At 41.6% G+C, this 17,992-nt stretch overlaps 1 protein-coding gene across 4 annotated transcripts in view; it reads right to left on the minus strand.

The window, feature by feature from the left end:
• Positions 1-9,577, minus strand: part of OGDH (oxoglutarate dehydrogenase) — a 64,105-nt gene extending 54,528 nt beyond the window's left edge. For all 4 annotated transcript variants that reach the window (XM_056860357.1, XM_056860355.1, XM_056860358.1 and 1 more), the window contains exon 1: positions 9,332-9,577. In XM_056860357.1, coding sequence (XP_056716335.1) covers positions 9,332-9,553 — 222 coding nt within the window. In that variant the 5' untranslated portion in view covers positions 9,554-9,577. The remainder of the gene's footprint in view (positions 1-9,331) is intronic.
• Between the last annotated feature and the right edge of the window lie 8,415 nt (positions 9,578-17,992).

Genomic DNA, 17,992 nt, shown 5'->3' on the forward strand with positions numbered 1-17,992 from the left:
GCAACAGACCAACTTGACTCTGGATTTCTGGGAAGAGACAGCTGGCAAACATTTGTAAACTGAAAGTTTCCCAATGCATTTTAAATGTACTAAACACATGCGCACAACAAACTTTGTACTATAAACAAAAAAATGCCACCACTGACGTACAGGATACAAAATTATCAGCTCTTATTCTACAATAACCTTCAATGTCAACAGCAAAGTTGCCTGTCATACGCTGGGATTGCTTCCTACAAAGTTCTGCTCAAACATACTGAAGCTCACGGACACAGACTTTTTAACAGCTGGTCACGTAAGCTTACAGTTCTATACTGACTGAAAGAAAATCATGAAATAATGTTACCACATATTTAAATAAAACAGTACCTCATCTTTCCTGCATTCAAAGGGAGGGTTACAATAAAAATCAACCAACAACACAATAGTCATAACAACAATAATTACCATCTGAAGCATCTGAACTAATACAATGATGACACTATAAATCGCCACTCTATTTGCCCAATATTTGTCAGGAGAAACAAAAACATCTTCCTCTTGCACTTTGTAAAATGACAAGAGGGATGATGCACCCTCTCAGGGAGGTGGTTTCAAAGAAAAGGGTCACTATCGATAAAATGTTGTTACTTGCGGCTAATGATCTTACCTGGTGGAGTGTTGGAATTGTTGAAACCGCTTGCTGTCCTAATCTCCGTTAGTGGGGCACATATGAAGAGAATGCTTCAAATTTGTGGATCCCAGGCTATGAATGCTTAAAGTCAGCATGCTAAATTGAACCCAGAAGCAAATGTGCAACCAATGAAGGTGGCACTGCACAGGCTGTATATGCGCATGACATCCAACAACAGGTAACAGATAATGCCATGCTGGTGTAATGAAAAATATCCTAAAATAACAGCTGCAGAACTCCTCTTAGGGTTCCACTGAAGAAATGAAACCCAAAGTATCTGGATATAGTCATATCTGCATTTAAGAAGCATTCTCGGGGAAGGACTTCCCTATTTCTGTGCTCTTCTCTCTTGTCTATTTGTTTAGACAATGCCGCCTCTGGTAAGAGACCAGTGGCTTACAACTAAAACAATACAATAAATCCAAACAAGCATAAAGCAAACACTGAGCTGCCTAAATTGATAGTCATAAAACAATCCCCAAGCTACAATTAGACCAGCTAAAAAAATATCTTAGCCAGGCTTAAAAGGAACAATCTAGGCCTAGTGAGTAAAGGAAAGTGGGTGTCCGGTGGCCTTCAAGGGGGAGGGCATTCCAAAGGTGAGGCACCACCACCAAAAAAGCTGTAGACCAGGGAGGGCTGAATAGCTGTAGAGAAAGTTAGGGCCCAGCAGCCTGACTACAGCCAGTCTCTCCATGAAGGGAGCTGCTAAACTGAAGAGCAGGGAAGAGGAGATTTCCCCTCCCCATGATAACACTAGCAGAACAGGCCTCAGAAGGTTGTAAATTGGAATTAATATAGAATAAGAACAAAGACAATTCTCCTGTATCCAGTTCTGCATTTTTCTATTGTTATCAAGTTGGTGTTAAACATTAAAGAATACAGTTGCTTGGATCTGAAGAGAAACAAGTTGTTCTTTTACTTGGGAAGCAAGTGCCTAAGGCCTAACTACGTTAACCAACCCGAGTATTCTGACAGTGGGTCTCTCTCACACTCACAACTCCAAGGCATGTTTGCAGCTGGGGACTGAACAGTGGGAGAAGAGTGGTTTCCTGGGAGTCAACTGCAGCAAGGAAGAATGAGTGGGGTATTTCAAGAGAGGATGACACTTTCTGTCGGTGAAGCATAGAGGATATAGAGTGAAGATGACAGGTAGAGACAGACTGGGAAATAAAAGGTCAGAAATAGAGCAGGACAAAGCAAGGGAGAGCTTTAAAGATAAGGCATGTAGAATGGGATGGGAAATGATTGCAGCAGCTCTATCACATGGCTCATCTTGCCTCCCAAGCCCCCTTCTTCACAGTTCCTACACAGGAATGTAAGAGTACTTGTGACAGACCAGCCTAATAGACCATCTCAAAGCCTTTAAACCCTACCACTCTTACTCAATCTATTTGTCAGGTCATGATTACTGAAGAGTCTGAATGTGCAGAAGTGAAACAGCAGAACAATTCTGGGAAACACAAAGCATAGATAAACTGCAATTCAGGGAAGGAACAAGGGGCATTTGAAGAGAATGGGAGGTGTAAGAAAGGCAAGGTAGGTACAAGTCAGAAAAGTGAACATTTCCACTGCAGAGGTCAAGAAATCTCTTCCTGGTCATTTTAAAAAAAGAACCCCCCCCTGCCTGACTTTACATTTTCCTATCCTAACCTTGTCCTTTGAGATCCATCTTTGGATTGACGTCCCCATTCAATGTTATGACTACGCTGTTGATTTGGACTTCCGGAAAACAAGACCAAAGTGATTCTGACAGTGTGGTCATTGTCAAAGGGCCCCCAGGGAGCAGTAGCAGCCAGGACAATTTTCTGACCTGGTTAGCACCCAAATCAGCACTAAATTACAGGACCACACAGTCACAGCATTAACCACTTAGAGACCTTTCTCATATTCCCTTTGGTTTTTCTGCAGGATTTGGCTGCACTGATCTTGGTGGGGCACAAACCTGCTCTAAGAACATATGGAGATTCTCAAAAAGCAAAACTTTATAGATAAGGTTTCATACAATATGGTACATGCACAAACCTAACTGTAAGCCCACTGGTTGCACATTTTCAGTGCTGATGGCCTCGGGCAACCTTTTAGGTTGCATACTTAGCAATTCATCCAGAATCACTGGGCCTGCTAACATCTTCTTGGGGTGTGTTAGTTCAAAATTTATTTTTTGTTCTCCAGCAAGTAGTTGGAGATTTCATTTGGCACTATGTTACAGTAATATTTGATAAGCACCACTGCAATGGAAACAAGTCATTTTATGTTGCCATCTCACATATTTCAAGCACTCAATTCTATTGAAAACATAATACCAACCCCTGATACCTTAATTGTATTTGTTTTATGTACATGTATAGAACTAAACAAAGTTCCATGTCTCATCTCTTCCTAGCACTGTTCCCCCAAAAAACATATTCAATAGCTCCTCACTAATCACTTTGCATGGCGCAGGCTGTACAGTATGAAGATGACGCAATCAAGGAAATAAATACTAAATTGCAAACAGCTTACTTAAAACTTGTTCTCCGTGACTGGCATTTGGTCCTTACTTAATGAGCTATGATGCTGAGTGTCACTTCAGTTTAAATTAAAAGCCACCGCCAAATGAAATAGTCTGCTCTCTTTGTATGCTTAGATTATAGCTGTGTATATATACATATGTTGATAATCAGGCAGTTTAGCATTTTATTAGCCAGCTTGTAAAAGCATGTTTGCCTATAGAACAGTAGTATAATGGAACAGCTCAGGAGTTCACTTGCATAAGGCAATAGGACTGTAGTCTACCACAATGTTTATTGTATGTATTGCTATGTTTTTACTACTGTATTTTACTTTTGTAATCCACTTTCTATGCTAGATGTCATGTCTTAAACTGTTCTGATTGCATTGTCCTCTAATTCTGCCATCTTAGCCCTACTGTGTTGTTTATTGGATTGCTTATGCTATCTGTTTTTTTAAAAAAATGTTTTGTAATCCACCTTGAGTCTCAGGGAGAAAGGCAGGCTACAAAAGAATTTTATTCATTTACTTCCTTTGTACCCCTGCCTTCCTCCCCAGTGGGGACCCAGAGCAGCTTACATCATTATCCTCTCCTTCGCTTTATCCTCATGACAAGCCTGTGAGGTAGGTTAGGCTGAGTGTGTGTGACTGGACCAGTGTCACCCAGCAAGCTTCCCTGGCAGAGCAGGGAAACAAACCAGGGTCTTCCAGATCCTAGTCTGACACACTGACTGCAATGCCACAATGTCTGAAGTCAGATTCTCTTGCAAGCAAGTGCAGAGGGGAATATTTCTAGATTAGAAAACAGCTGCGAAGGTGTGCTGGTAAAAATGGGCTGCCGCCTCCTCTATGAATTTAGTTGCAAAGCTGATCTACAGCGCAACCCTAAGTGGAATTACACTAATCTAAGGCTTAGTAGGGTGAAACAGTGGTTAGGATTGCACGCCCAGGGCACTCAGTGGTAAGGTGGGTTACCTAGATTCACTATTCCATTAAAACATCCAGGAGGATCCACCTCAAGCTCAGGATTGACAGCTAAACCAGCTTTCCTATGCTTTGTTTGCCAAAGGAATACCAGTCCCCTTTCCAGTGGAATTAGTTTCTTCCCTTTTAGAGGAGAAATATATATTCTGTCGTGGATCTCTGAAATTAAAGACCCTTGGATACAAAGCCTGGCATGTTACAGCATAATCAGATTAAACTGGTGACTCCTGATTATTCTGAGCTGCTAGGAGTTCACAACTCAGGAGAAGACCTCTAAACTTTTTCTGAGGGGAAATAACTCCACCCTGTTGAGATAAGACAAAAGTGAAAGCCAGGTGACCATTTGAAGGTCGGCGCACACTGGCGCATGAACCAGATCAGCTGGCTTAGGGCAGAACTAGCTATGGCAGGACAGTTACCAAGACAACACCACTGATTTATCACGTAGAAGGAAGGTTTGGCAGAAAGCCAGGTCTGAGGTAGCTCGAGGACAAAGACTAGAACAACTTTAATGCCACATGGAAGTACAGCGGTCAAGTAGTTCAGGGAGCTTGAAAATAGCTTAGGAAACAAAAACAAAATGCAACTGCAAGCTGCTTTATATTAGGAGTTTAAATACACAGTCTGTACATTCCAGCTTGACCAATAACTCCTGAAAACTGTGAGGCTGAGCTCTTCTTAAAGTGCTCCATATTGCTTACTTGCCTTTGGGTGGCAGAATCCTGGTAAGCAAAGGAATTCACGGAAGAGCTATGCACAGCAATTGCTACAGGGAGCCCAGGTGCTGCACAGGTTTCCAAAATAATTGTACACGTATTAAATCTCTATGCTTCAAATATCTGTGGGGAAACTCCAGTAATAATGTCACATTTTCCCACAGTAGTCATACTGCCTAGCTCTGCATTCAGTTTCATGCATCTTTCAAAACAAACCTTAATGGCTTTCAAAAGTTGTAATAAAGCTCTGCACATTGAAAGGTGTATTCATATGAATCTGAGTGGAATCTCACCTAAACTGTTTTACTTTCTGAGAATCTCAGCGTGTTCTTCTAGCAATTGTCTACACAGTCAAGGTTAATGTAGCTAAAAGGAAAATGGGAAAGCTCTCTAAATGATCAGGGATTACCCTGTGTTCCACAGGTTTGTTCTTCTTTTTAACTGCCACATGAATAGATCTTACTTTACCTTCTGCTAGATTGGCCCTAAGTAAAATAGTCTGAATTTTGCACCAAAACAAACAAAATCCAGCTGCTACATTTCTTTCCCTAAACTGTGCAGTTTAATCTCTCAAAAATCTGTGCAATACATTTCTGGCTCAGATCAGCAGATTCACCCACATTTTCCCACAAGCATCAGCTTGGTTTACTTCATGTTTGCTGTTTTCCAAACATAAGGCTTGGCCCTATTAGATGAAATAAACTTACCTAGTATGCTAGCTCTGTTCACAACAGAAAATTTTATGATCATACAAAATCCCCATGTTCACCCCTACAGAAAACTTATGCAAGGTACTAGTTTTGCATACTGACTACTTTTGCAAGACAGATCCCACTGAGACATCCTGCAACAGAGAAGCAAAATCAGAAGGGAGCCATTGTAGACTTTTGCAAAACTACTGTATAACTTGTTCTCATTTAGCACACTATTTTTCTAAACATGTCAGTACTGAAAAGTTCTTTTACTGCTGGGTTATGTATCAAAAGTTTGGGAATGCTTAGATCCAGCACTGCTTTTAACTCAGTAAACAACCTACATAGCGTGGAGTGCCTTTTTCCAGTTTCAACTGTTTTGCCAGCTGTAGCTTCTCCTGGAAAAGAGTGATCTGACCTCAGTTACTGATGTTCTAGTAACATCCATGCTTGACGTCTAAAATATATTGGACATAGTCTTTGGAAACTTTAGAATACATTACATAGGTTATTATCCAAAACATGTTTTAATAAGCACATGACACGATATACTATTAAGTCTTCAACGGCTTTCAGCTTGTTTCTCAGAAAAAAAATCAAGTGCTGGTTTTGACCTATGAAGCCAAGCTAGATGGTCTGGGTTGGGGATATCTGAAGAGCTGCCATCACCTCCTTCTCAAACCTGCCTACGTGCTGAGATTATCCTTCAAGACTTTTATTTGTATGCCCCATCTCCTGAGATAAGATAGGTGGCAACCAGCAAAAGGCTGTTGGGACACAAACTCCTCAAGGGAGATCAATCTGGCACCTCCTCTGTTTGACTTTTCCTTTCCTTTCCTTTTATCCCTTAGAAGCTCCTTGATCAATTGATCTTGAGCAGCATATATCTAGTGTTGGAGGGATATAAGGATTGAAACAAATGTTGCCACTGACAATGTAGCCTTGGGGTCCCTATCGCTTAGTAAAAAAGGCATTATGTCAGTCACAGAGGCATTGGATTTGTATATTAAAAGGGTGGAAATATAGTGCGATCGAAGTTCCTCGTAAAAGCGGCATTCCAAAAGGGCATGGGCTAATGAGTCAATAGAGCCAGTAGAGCAACGGCAGATCCTGTCTGAGTATGGTATATTCAGAATTCTGCCCTGCATTACCATAGAAGGGTTAGCATTCAACCTAGCCAAGCAAAAAGCTCTACAGACGAGGAGTTGTCAGATAATATGTATAGGCAGGCAGACCACATGGAAGGGGTATTCCGAAGAACTGGGATGAACAGACGCGATGAGCACGAAAAGTAGTGCTGTTATAATCGAGCTCTTTAATGTGCTTTTTAATTTTGGTAAAAGCTTCAGTTTTCCCAAGATCTAATAAGATATCCTGCGAGAAGCCCAACAACGACAGTTTCTCATCTAAGTTTTTTTGCCATGAGGATTTAAAAGGGTCATGCTTCAGAGAAGTTAGGAACCCCTCAGTGCTAAAGCACAGTTTAAGGTGTAGTTTAAAGGCGGCCAACCACGCCCTAGCTTCAAGTGACATTTGGCCAAACTCGGAACGAAGAGTAACGCCAGCAACACATCGAGGGGCATTTAGGAGTTTTCATAAGAACTGAAGCAGTGGATGATCTATAGATTCATTGATGACTGTTATCCAGATGGCAACACCAAAGAGGATAATTGGGGTAATTTTCAGGTTAAAAACCTGAATAGCCCCTGGAATATATTTGCCACCTTTGTGTGAAAAAAGTTGACAATAGCACCAACCCCAAGTTTAATTTTGTTGGACACTGCTTTTTGATGGGCATTCCAATTTAGGTTATGGGAAAACAGAATGCCAAGGTAAACAAACTCCTTCACTTGGTCAACCTCAAAGTCTAATACCCAGTGAAAAAGAGGCATTTTCCTCCTCTTAGTGAAGATCATAATCTTAGATTTATGATGGTTTATTTTAAGACCTTCCCTAGAGCAGTACTCAGAAAAAGTTTGCAAAGACCTTTTCAAACCAATTCTTGTGCGGGACAGGAGAACTGCATCTGTTTGACTTTTAGGCAAAGTCTTTATCACAAAAGGAGGGTTTTTTTTGTGATCAAAGGTTTTATTTGCCTATTGCTTTTCTGCTGTTTCCTACTCTGTAGCAATCCAGCTGTTGCCTGCTCCTGGCTGTTTTTAAGCTGTTCATCATTATTTTTAATCTACAGAGATGGCCACAAGGATTTTCAGTTACTGTTACATTTAATAATGATGGGAGGCCATGACATGCAAATCAAGAAATGTGGGAGGGACACCCTCCCCAGGGGCAGAGCTTTGCAATTTTCCAAGCTTCCAAATATGTTGACACTGTACTAAAACATTATTCTATTTTGCCAAATATCCATATGTTCTATTGGGGCTTATTGCTACCACGTCAGCAATGTTCAGGTGGTGCCCCTTACTGACAGCACACGGCTTAAGAGGAATGTGCATTTGTGATTCTGTGCAATACAGTTCCTTGAACTCAAGTCAGAAGCTCTCTCTCACCAGGCATGCAAATGACTAATACTCAAGTACATCCCAGTAGGGGGATGTTAACTTCAGTTCTGCTTGAACTACGGTTATCCCCCAACTGGGATCTATGCTTTAAACACAAAACAAGAATGAGCACTAGGATCTCTTAAGACATTTGTGTTATTATCCTATTACTTAAGAACTTCCCTTGCTGAACTACACTAGGATTCACCTTAGTCCAACATTCTTTACAAAAAAAATCATAGCAACTTGCAGGAGCTAGGTAGTCCAACAGAATGTGATGTGCCTTTTGCCATCTTGGATGCTTAGGTAGAAGGTCAGTATGTATCAAGCAGGAGAGAATCTTCTCTTGATAACTGGAAATACACCTTAAAAAATATTCTGCCCTAACTGCCAGTTTCTCTCCAATGCATGGGCAGAAGTGGGAAGGTGTACTTAGCACCAGATTATGCACCTAATCAAATTCAATATCAGTCAGCATGACCCAGTCCATTCTTTACACGTGTTTATAGGTCCATTATCATGGACTACCACTCTGAAAACTCCCTTACATAATTAGGCCAAATTTTAGACTCTAAAATGTTTATATTAAGACTTATGACTTCAATGGGATTGAATGCATTAATTTACAGATCAGGACCTTGCTGCTGTTCCGAACTCATGACGCACAAACAGTCACATGTAACTTTACCCCAGCAGAAAGCAATGACACCACCATCAAGGTCATTCCTTAAGTACCACTGGGTAATTGCAGACTCTACTGATTACAGTAAACTCAGAACTAGCAAGTAATCAGGTATTATCAAGGTTAAAATATACACAAAATTTTAAATGCATGACACAGAGCTTCTAGACCTTGAATGTGGTTTGCATTTACATAATGGTAGAACAGATCTTGGGGCCTCTTTCTGATCCAAAAGGGCCCTACTTCAATTATTGCAAACAGAATAATGAACAGCAGGTCTTCAATGGACACCCAAGAGAAGCAGCTCATCTTCGTATGTATCCACGCTGGAGCCAGGAAATAATTCCTCAGGGAAAGGCAGCTAGAAACTTGGCAAATTCACTCCAAGGCTGACTATCTCATGGTTGTTATCCTTCAGCCAAATGTTTTCAGTATTTGCAAAGTAGAATGGATTTGTAATAACTCCAGGGTCTTCATCCAACTAGACTCCATGCTGAGACCACCTGTACTTACCTGAAAAATCAGTGCTCAGATCTGCATATCAGCATGTAAGGAAGAGAAAGCTGTATCCTAGACAGGCTGCTCCTTACCTTATGTACACTTTTGGGGTTTTCCAACCAAGCATAGTACATTTCCTCCACATAGTTCGAACTAGTCCCACTCAAAAATGGCTCAGCAGCAACAGGCGCACTGTAGCACCTGATTTGTTGAAACGTCCTTGGTGCTGCTGGCCTATTTAGAGAAATTGTCTTAACAGTCTGTGAGGCTGTGAGAGGCCTCAATTTAGTAGCACAAGTCCTTAAGTGAAACATTTTTGTTCTGCAGCAACAGACAGGACCCTGTAGGGAAAGAAATAAAGAATGACTTAGCCATTACAGAAAAATTCACAAGTTGCAAACATGCAGCTGCATCTGATTTCCACCACTGGTTTCCATATCTGCCCAGGAACTTCATATTAAATTTCTATCGTACAGCTCACTCAACTCACCAGCAACTAAGTGGGGCTTACTGATATGTAGTAAAAGGAACGAAGGCCACAATCTAAAGTAGAATTGAGCCCACTTATTTCAATGAGCTCTTCTGAATTGTGTGTGATAAACGATGCAGTGAATGCTTCGGTAGTCTAACTGCTAGGCTGTGAGGAAGACACTGTTGGTGAAACTAATTGAAGTCAATGGTCCAGGACAAAGGCCAGACAGTTGGAAACTACAAAGCTAAATGATAAAATGTAATTCAGCTTCCGAAATAAACGGTGGCAAATGATCCCAGGTATAATATGAGAAGAATCCCACTTGATCAGACCTAGGTTTCCAGCAGTGGCCAATCATGTGTCTCCCTAAACGTAAATCAGAGGTATTGACTACTCTACACCAGTATTGTTCCCTCTCACCGACATCAGGTCTTCTAGGTTGTAGGCAGACATTATTTTAGGATCTTCTTAAAAGGAGTTGCCAGGAACTGAACTCAAGACTTTTGCACAGGCGAGATATCTCACTGTAGCATGGTAGAAGCATGTTATTATCTTTATTTGCTTCCACTGAATGTTGCCTTTCCTTCACCCCACTTTTCTCACTGTGCTAGTCTAAATTTTCCCAGCAAAGAATTGTTAATCTACATACTATATAAATATCATACGATACCACAGCATGAGCATCATCTATCCGTTTGAACCAGCAGAGTTATTCAAATGCCGCACTTCCAGAAAATCAACTTCAGTAGTAAGTTTTCCAAACCATTCTTCAATTCAAAGTATGCAAAGGAACACAGAATACTGGAATAACCAGAAGTATACTTTAACCAATGACGACATTAAAACTCAGCCCCTTCTTCCTGACAAAACCTGAGTTTCCTACAGTTAAATATTCCAACTTTTGTAGAGGGCAGAAGTGTCCAAGTATTGCAAAATTGGATGCAAATTGGTTGTGAAGATTTTTTAATAGCAGCTCTCTGCTGGCCCACAAAAAGATTTACAACAATAGCTTCTACAGAACAGCTATCATGCAAGACTCTAGGTCACATAATACAAGGCAATTCAAATACATTCACTGCATAACAAGCTATGTTCTTATAAATAATCTTCCTTGAATAGTACCTAAAGTTACTGCATTTTATGAAATTAAGTTTAAAAGCTGAGGAACTGGAAGCACTATAGCTATGCTAATATAGGGTTTTGGAAAAACTATACAGCCAAGCAAGTGACTTATAGAACAAAAATAACCACCTCCTATAACAGTGATGGTGAACCTTTTAGAGACCGAGTGCCCAAACTGCAACCCAAAACCCACTTATTTATCGCCGTGCCAATACGGCAATTTAACCTGAATACTGAGGTTTTAGTTTAGAAAAAACAACTCATAATTTCATATATTTTGCGTTAAAAGAAAAACACAATAACAGAGCTTTCAATGATACAAAACTTTTTATTGAAAAGTAAAAGTTTGCATTTGGCATGCATCTCTCCAGGACTCATCCTCTGCTCAGCCACCGGACATTATTGTACATAAGTAAACAATTATACTGTGCCTGAACCTCCTCAAGAAGTGCTTGGAACTGTCGACAATTCAGAGCATGAGCCATGATGTAATTCACCATTTTTGTGACATCTTTGAGGACATCGTCGAATTTTTTTTGGAAATTTTTTTTAGAAGCAGGGAAATAAGAAAGGAGGAACACGAAGGATCCATATAAGATCCATAAAAAGGGGCTTTTTGTTCCATTGCAGCCTTGTCTCCTCTTTCCTGCGAACTACAATTCCCAAAAACCCTTGCAAGTGAGTGAGTGAGAGAGAGAGAGAGAGAGAGAGAGAGAGAGAGAGAGAGAGAGAGAGAGAGAGAGAGAGAGAGAGAGAGAGAGAGAGAGAGAGAGAGGACTGAACCCTCTGAAGACGGGCGGGGCGCCCCAACAAAGCCTCCTCCGTCCAAACTGAAGATGGGCGGGGAACCCCGCAACTCAGCTGAGAGGGGGGGCATGGCAAGGTGCTGGGCCACAGCCTCCCCCGTCCAAACTGAAGAGTTCTCTTGGAACTCTCTCAGCCCACACAGAGGCCGGCAATGGGCAAACCACCCCCGAAGGTCTCTTGCCTTGAAAACCCTGTGGGGTCACCTTAAGTCAGTGGTGACTTGACTGCACACATGCACACGCACACGCCCCTCCACAAAGGAGAACCGAAGAGGATTCTCCACTTCTACCTGAAAATTCCTGGAAGCAGGGAAATAAGAAAGGAGGAACAGGAAGGATCCATAAAAGAACAGGGGCTTTTTGTTCCATTGCAGCCTTGTCTCCTCTTTCCTGTGAACTACAATTCCCAAAAACCCTTGCAAGTGAGTGAGTGAGAGGACTGAACCCTCTGAAGACGGGCGGGGCGCCCCGACAAGCAGCTCAGCTGAGAGGGAGAGGCTTGCCCTGGTGCAAGGAGAGGGAGGGCGCCAGCGCAGGCTTGGGGAGTAGGAGCACCGCCCTCAGCGCCCTCACCACGGCACAGCCCTAGGCAGACGCGACGGCTCCGCGCGTGGCCACAGAGAGGGCTCAGCGTGCCGGCTGCAGCACACATGCCATAGGTTCGCCAACACGGTCCTATAAGATCACAGGCAATTGGAGTCTAGATTCTAATCTAGAGCCATATAGTGGTCAGAGTGCTGGACTAGTATCTGGAAAACTGGGGTACAAATGAAGAAAAATAAAATTCCAACAACATTGCACAATACTCTATTACTGGCAGATTTACAAAAGTTCAATAATATAAATCCGTCTTGGAGACTTTACCTATTGAGCAAACATTAACAAGTGTTATTCAGTACAGCATTTTCCCTCCCTTAAAGTCAATCCTGGTTGCAAAGTCATTATACTGAAGGCCTAATTCTGTCTAGTAACTGTAGATCCATCTAATCCCTTTCTTTGAGTCACTTCACAGAACTATTTGTTACAAGCAGCATTCAGATACAAACAAAGCAACCTTTGTTTGCAAAGAACACTTTTTTTTTTTACTGTGCTTATATGCTATCTCCTCCCTGCCCCCATGGGTACAACACACCTGAAGGCTTCCTGCTTTCAGAAACCCCTGTTTGCCATGACGTTCTAATGCAGGCACCAGGGCAAACTGCTGCTTGCTTCCTCCTCACAAATGTGGATTCTAACGCACCCACTCCAAATTCTCCAGGTGCCCAGGAAAACTGGAGCGTGACTGAATTCTTCCCAAACCAGGCAGCCTTCAACTGCACTCCACATGTGATAAGAAAAAGGAGAAGGTGAACAAGCATGGTCACAAATCAGGTTTGAATTTGAATGCAGCTAGAGACTTCATTAAGGAGACCAAGTGAGAACTGAGTGACTAGAACAGAGTAGATTCTTTTAAAAAGAATGGTAAAAGATAATCCACATGCTTCATAAATCCAGAGATAAGGTCCCAATGAAAGGAATCAGATCAAAGGCATCAGGCACCTACCTCAGCCCCTGCTGATTACTCCTGCATCTCACTTATCCCAACTGGTAATTTGCCTAAGCTTTAAATTCTACCTTCTTATATACATGAAAAGGCATTTTTGCATGATGCCTTCCAGAAAGAACATTTATTTGGGAAATCAGTCATTACGACAGAAAATCTGCATGGTAAGGATTTCAGTCAGTGAAAGAACAAGGAGGTAGAATTTCAAGGGGGGAAGGTTTAAGAATTAAAATAATAAAGGATGCAGCTTGCATCCAGAACACCTCAAATTCTTGAAAGAACTGAAAGACCAGAGAATGTTTTTAAAAAACATACCAGCAGGTGGACACATAAAAGGACTACTAGAGCTTGTCTCCCCCATGAGATCCTTCTGGGTGGTATCTGGCAAGCTTCTTTCTTGATACTAGTTAAATGAGCTTCATTATTCCACTAACAGAGTAGTCCTAACCACAGTTACACCCTTCTAAGCGCACTGACTTCAGGAGGTGTAAGACTACTCAGGATTGCACTGTTAGCAATATTAAAAGCATATTATTATTATTATTATAGAATAATAATACTGTGTCACCTTACACAATGAAGTGTCAAGATCAGCACATGAACAGAACTAGTTCTTTATCAAGTCAGGTAGGGCAGTTCAAAGTCTGACAATAAGAATGAGAGCTTTTTCAAGCAGTGCTAAAGACGTGCAAACAAAAGGCATAAATCAGTTTAGTCATTTACAAGCACAATACACTTCACAGACAAACCCATGGTCACTACCACTCTCAATTCAAGAGTGTCTATCTATGAAGTTTCTGCAACCGTATCCCATCACTTCAACTCTGATTATCGTTCAGAGTTATTTAAGAGCAAAAATCACTAGTAATAACGTTAATACATAACGTTAAAATGGAAATTTCTGTTTTCTGAATCTATCTACTAATCTGTTGTTATTTACATTATGTCTGAACACTCTACAGTTCAGAGTGGATTAAAAAAAACCTTTTTAAAACCAAAATGTTTTATTTTTAGCTTGTTCTACTGTGTCTCCTTTTAAATTTAAATTCACTTTAAATTCAGATTTCATTTTATATAAAGTGTCCTATTACAACTGATCTCCAGCCAACAGAGATCAGTTCACCTGGAGAAAATGGCCGCTTTGGCAACTGGACTCTATGGCAGTGATGGCGAACCTTTTAGAGACCGAGTGCCCAAACTGCAACGCAAAACCCACTTATTTATTGCAAAGTGCCAACACGGCAATTTAACCTGAATACTGAGGTTTTAGTTTAGAAAAAACAACTCATACATTAACATCTTTTGCCTTAAAAGACAAACACAATAACAGAGCGTTCAATGATACAAACAACTTTTTATTGAAAGGTAAAAGTTTGCATTTGGCATGCTTTTGAACAATTAATGTGATTTTTGCTGTTGTATGCATGCTGATAATTTGTCTACCCTTGACTCATACTTTGTAAGTTTGAGAGCAACACATGCAGCACTCAAGTCATCTTATGGCACTGAAGTCCCTCCCCTCCCCAAACCCCACCCTCCTCAGGCTTCGCCCCAAACATCTCCAGGTATTTCCCAAACCACAGCTGGTAACCCTAGTCTTCACAGCAAAAATGTTATAAAATAAACACTGAGTTGAGAAAAATACCTTAATCCCATTGTTCCTTTGCAAAGCTATGCACACAGAATCAACCCATTACCCCTTAAGTGCTAAATTTCAAGAAGTACAGTAAATAGAAGATTGTTTGGCGTGGAACAGATCTGCACAAGGAGCCAAGTGTGAGGAGGGAGGGGCAATCAGTAAAAATGAAAGTGAAACTTTTTGAGCAGAATATTCCACAAATTTTGAGATTTTTGTGTATTTAGGATTATCATATTATTCTCTCCATGGAGGAGAAAATCTATAATGGCAGCAGGCTCTAAAAGAGACCCAGTTTGGCAATGTTTTAATGAAGTTCCTCCACTAATCCTTATTACATGATGAATAACCTTTGGACTGTATTTAAACTATCTTTAGATAGATTTTCCCCCAAAAGCATTTTATTAAAACAAACCTGATTTAAATAAAAAAGGATTTAAAATTTAAAAATCCATTGATTTTTTTAAAATCGATTTTTATTCATGCTGGTGGCAATTTTGACCTCTGGGGACTTGCAACCTGTACTGCAGCAGCAAGGTTACTTCATGTTTCCACCTGAAAACTGCATTGGTTCCCCCCAAAAAATGAAGGAGTTCATGTCTGACCTGATTTCTGCTGGCCTAGGGAAGAAGAGGTTGCTTTTGTTATTTATATCCTATGACACCCAATGCAATTAAAAAAGTAGTCAGCCACTTACATAAGGGTGTCCTTGGTTTCACTGAGTATCTGCCATTATGCAAGGTCAAATAACCATCAGTCTATTGACCAGCAACTCAAACCTAAGTTGTCTTTGGCTAGCTTCACAGAAGATGGAAGCAGCCGTTCTTTTCTCATGTCATTTTACAGTTAAAAAACTATACTTCTCAATAGTGGCTGAGCAGTGGGAGACATGAAGAAACCCTTAATTCATGTCCATGATTCCTCTGCTCCTATCAAATTTAGCTACTGTTATCTGAAGGCTGCCTTGACCTGGATAGCCCAGGCTAGCCCAATCTCATTAGATCTCAGAAGATAAGCAGTTAGTATTTGGATGGGAGACCACCAAGGAAGTCCAGGGTTGCGATGCAGAGGCAGGCAATGGCAAACCAGAGTGGTGTAGTGGTTAAGAGTGGTGGTCTGGAGCAGTGGACTCTAATCTGAAGAACTGGGTTTGATTCCCCACTCCTCCACATGAAGCCAGCACGGTGACCTTGGGCTAGTCACAGCTCTCTTAAAGCTCTCTCAGCCCCACCTATCTCACAGGGTGTCTGTTGTGGGGAGGGGAAGGGAAGATGATTGATTGTAAGCCGGTTTGATTCTTCCTTAAGTGGTAGAGAAAGTCGGCATATAAAAAACAACTCTTCTCTGAACATCTCTTGCCTGAAAACTCTTCAGGGTTGCCGTAAGTTGGATGTGACCTGATAAAACTTTCCACCACCACCATCATCATCTGAAGGCTATCACAAAAAGTAGGGGGGCAGTCACCTCCTTTCCCTTGTAATCTGAGCACTGTTTCTCATCCAGCCACTATTCTTGGATGAATAAGTGGTCAGCAAAGTCATCAATGAAAGCAGCTAATTGGGAATTATTGTGGACCCACGGGCAAGTGGCTCCAAGGAAAGGGGAAGGAAAAGTAACGTTAAATAACCACACATACACATACTCTTTGGGAGTAAATGGCCACAGTTTTATTGATCACAACAGAATGGAGCATTGGCGGAAAACTATGGGGGCGGATCCAAGATCTCGGGTCACCACCCTGTAACCCGATATATATATCTAAAGCATCGATAAACAGCCGAACCACCTGTGGGCACAGCACCGGAGTAGCACTTAGGAGGCCCCACCAGGATGGGCATCTCTGTGTGGAGCCAGCGCCACCTGGGATTGGAGCACCCAATACAGGCCCCTGAGCTGGGCATCGCTGTTGTACTCCATCCCAAGACCCCTTATGGGGGTCCCCACAAACGGGAAGGAAAAGCACATCTTCCCTTCTTGGATCAGACCCCATGCAAAACCCGCCAAAGAGCAGGGGCTGGCCGCTAAACAGGACGGCTGCTGGGCTGCGCCGCTTTAAATCTCCGAGGGGAGGGTGACGTCAGGACGCGCCACCCAACCGCTGGGAAGGACGGGGAGAAACCGCAAGGCAAGCGTGGCCTCACAAGAGGGAGACGGGCGGCAGCCCAGCCTGGCGGCGACCTCTTCCCCTCTCTTGCATCCTGCCCGGTAAGTCCACAACGGTGGGACCTGTTTAGTCAGGTCCCCCTTTATTTTGCTCAACCAAGCAGCTACCAAGTAAACAAAGGTTAATCAAGAATTACAAATTGATTAACAAGTAGTTTGTTAGTACAGAGACTCCTGCAGAGAAAATTCCACAATTTATGTCTTCCAAAGTAACTACTTGAGTGTCAATAATACATCAACAGGTGAGAAAGGTGGTAGGAGTCCCTTTAATGAACATGCTTTAAAGACATCATAGGTAAACTACACCTTTCCATTTTAAGAACTCATCCATACACATTCAGTGGAATTCACTTTTTTTTAACATTCACTTCACAAAGGATATGAGAATCTTTCAAAACTTCATGTGCTCAATAATCACAATTGTTACGGGTACATTGGAGTTTCCTGTGGCAAATATGTGAAAGTGAACATCCAGAAAGATAAATTGTTCACATAAATGGTGAATGACACATAAAGTATGGCACCACACCTACAGAGAGAACTGGATGCTTCACACCTAGCTTCATATATTTATGGTTTTAGTTCTAGATGTGCCCAGTTCATTCTGCAACTAAGTTCTCTTCTACATGTCAATAAGCAGGAATTGTACGGCAACAAGAATGATTTCAATTGTGTCTTCCAACACAGATATTACATGTTGGCATGGATAAAATACTTATGAGGGTATTCTACAGCTCTGCCTGTAAAGAATGTCAGTTCACCCCTTAAAAATGCAAGTTATCAAAATGAGAGCTGGGAGCCTACAAAATCTACAGATTAAGGGATGAACTGCAGGGAAAAAACCCCACCAAGGAAATGGGGGCAGCTCTGAGCTCCAGTTATGCTTTCCAGTCACTTTGAAGGAGGGCAGGAGGGCACAGCAACCCTTTGTCACTAAATCAAATTGGGGTGGGGGGAGGATTTACATTGGATGGCACGTTAAGTATGATAGTGAATGACCTCAACCACTGA

This window comes from Euleptes europaea, chromosome 14 (assembly GCF_029931775.1).
Source record: "Euleptes europaea isolate rEulEur1 chromosome 14, rEulEur1.hap1, whole genome shotgun sequence".
In the NCBI taxonomy this organism is placed as follows: Eukaryota; Metazoa; Chordata; class Lepidosauria; order Squamata; family Sphaerodactylidae; genus Euleptes; species Euleptes europaea.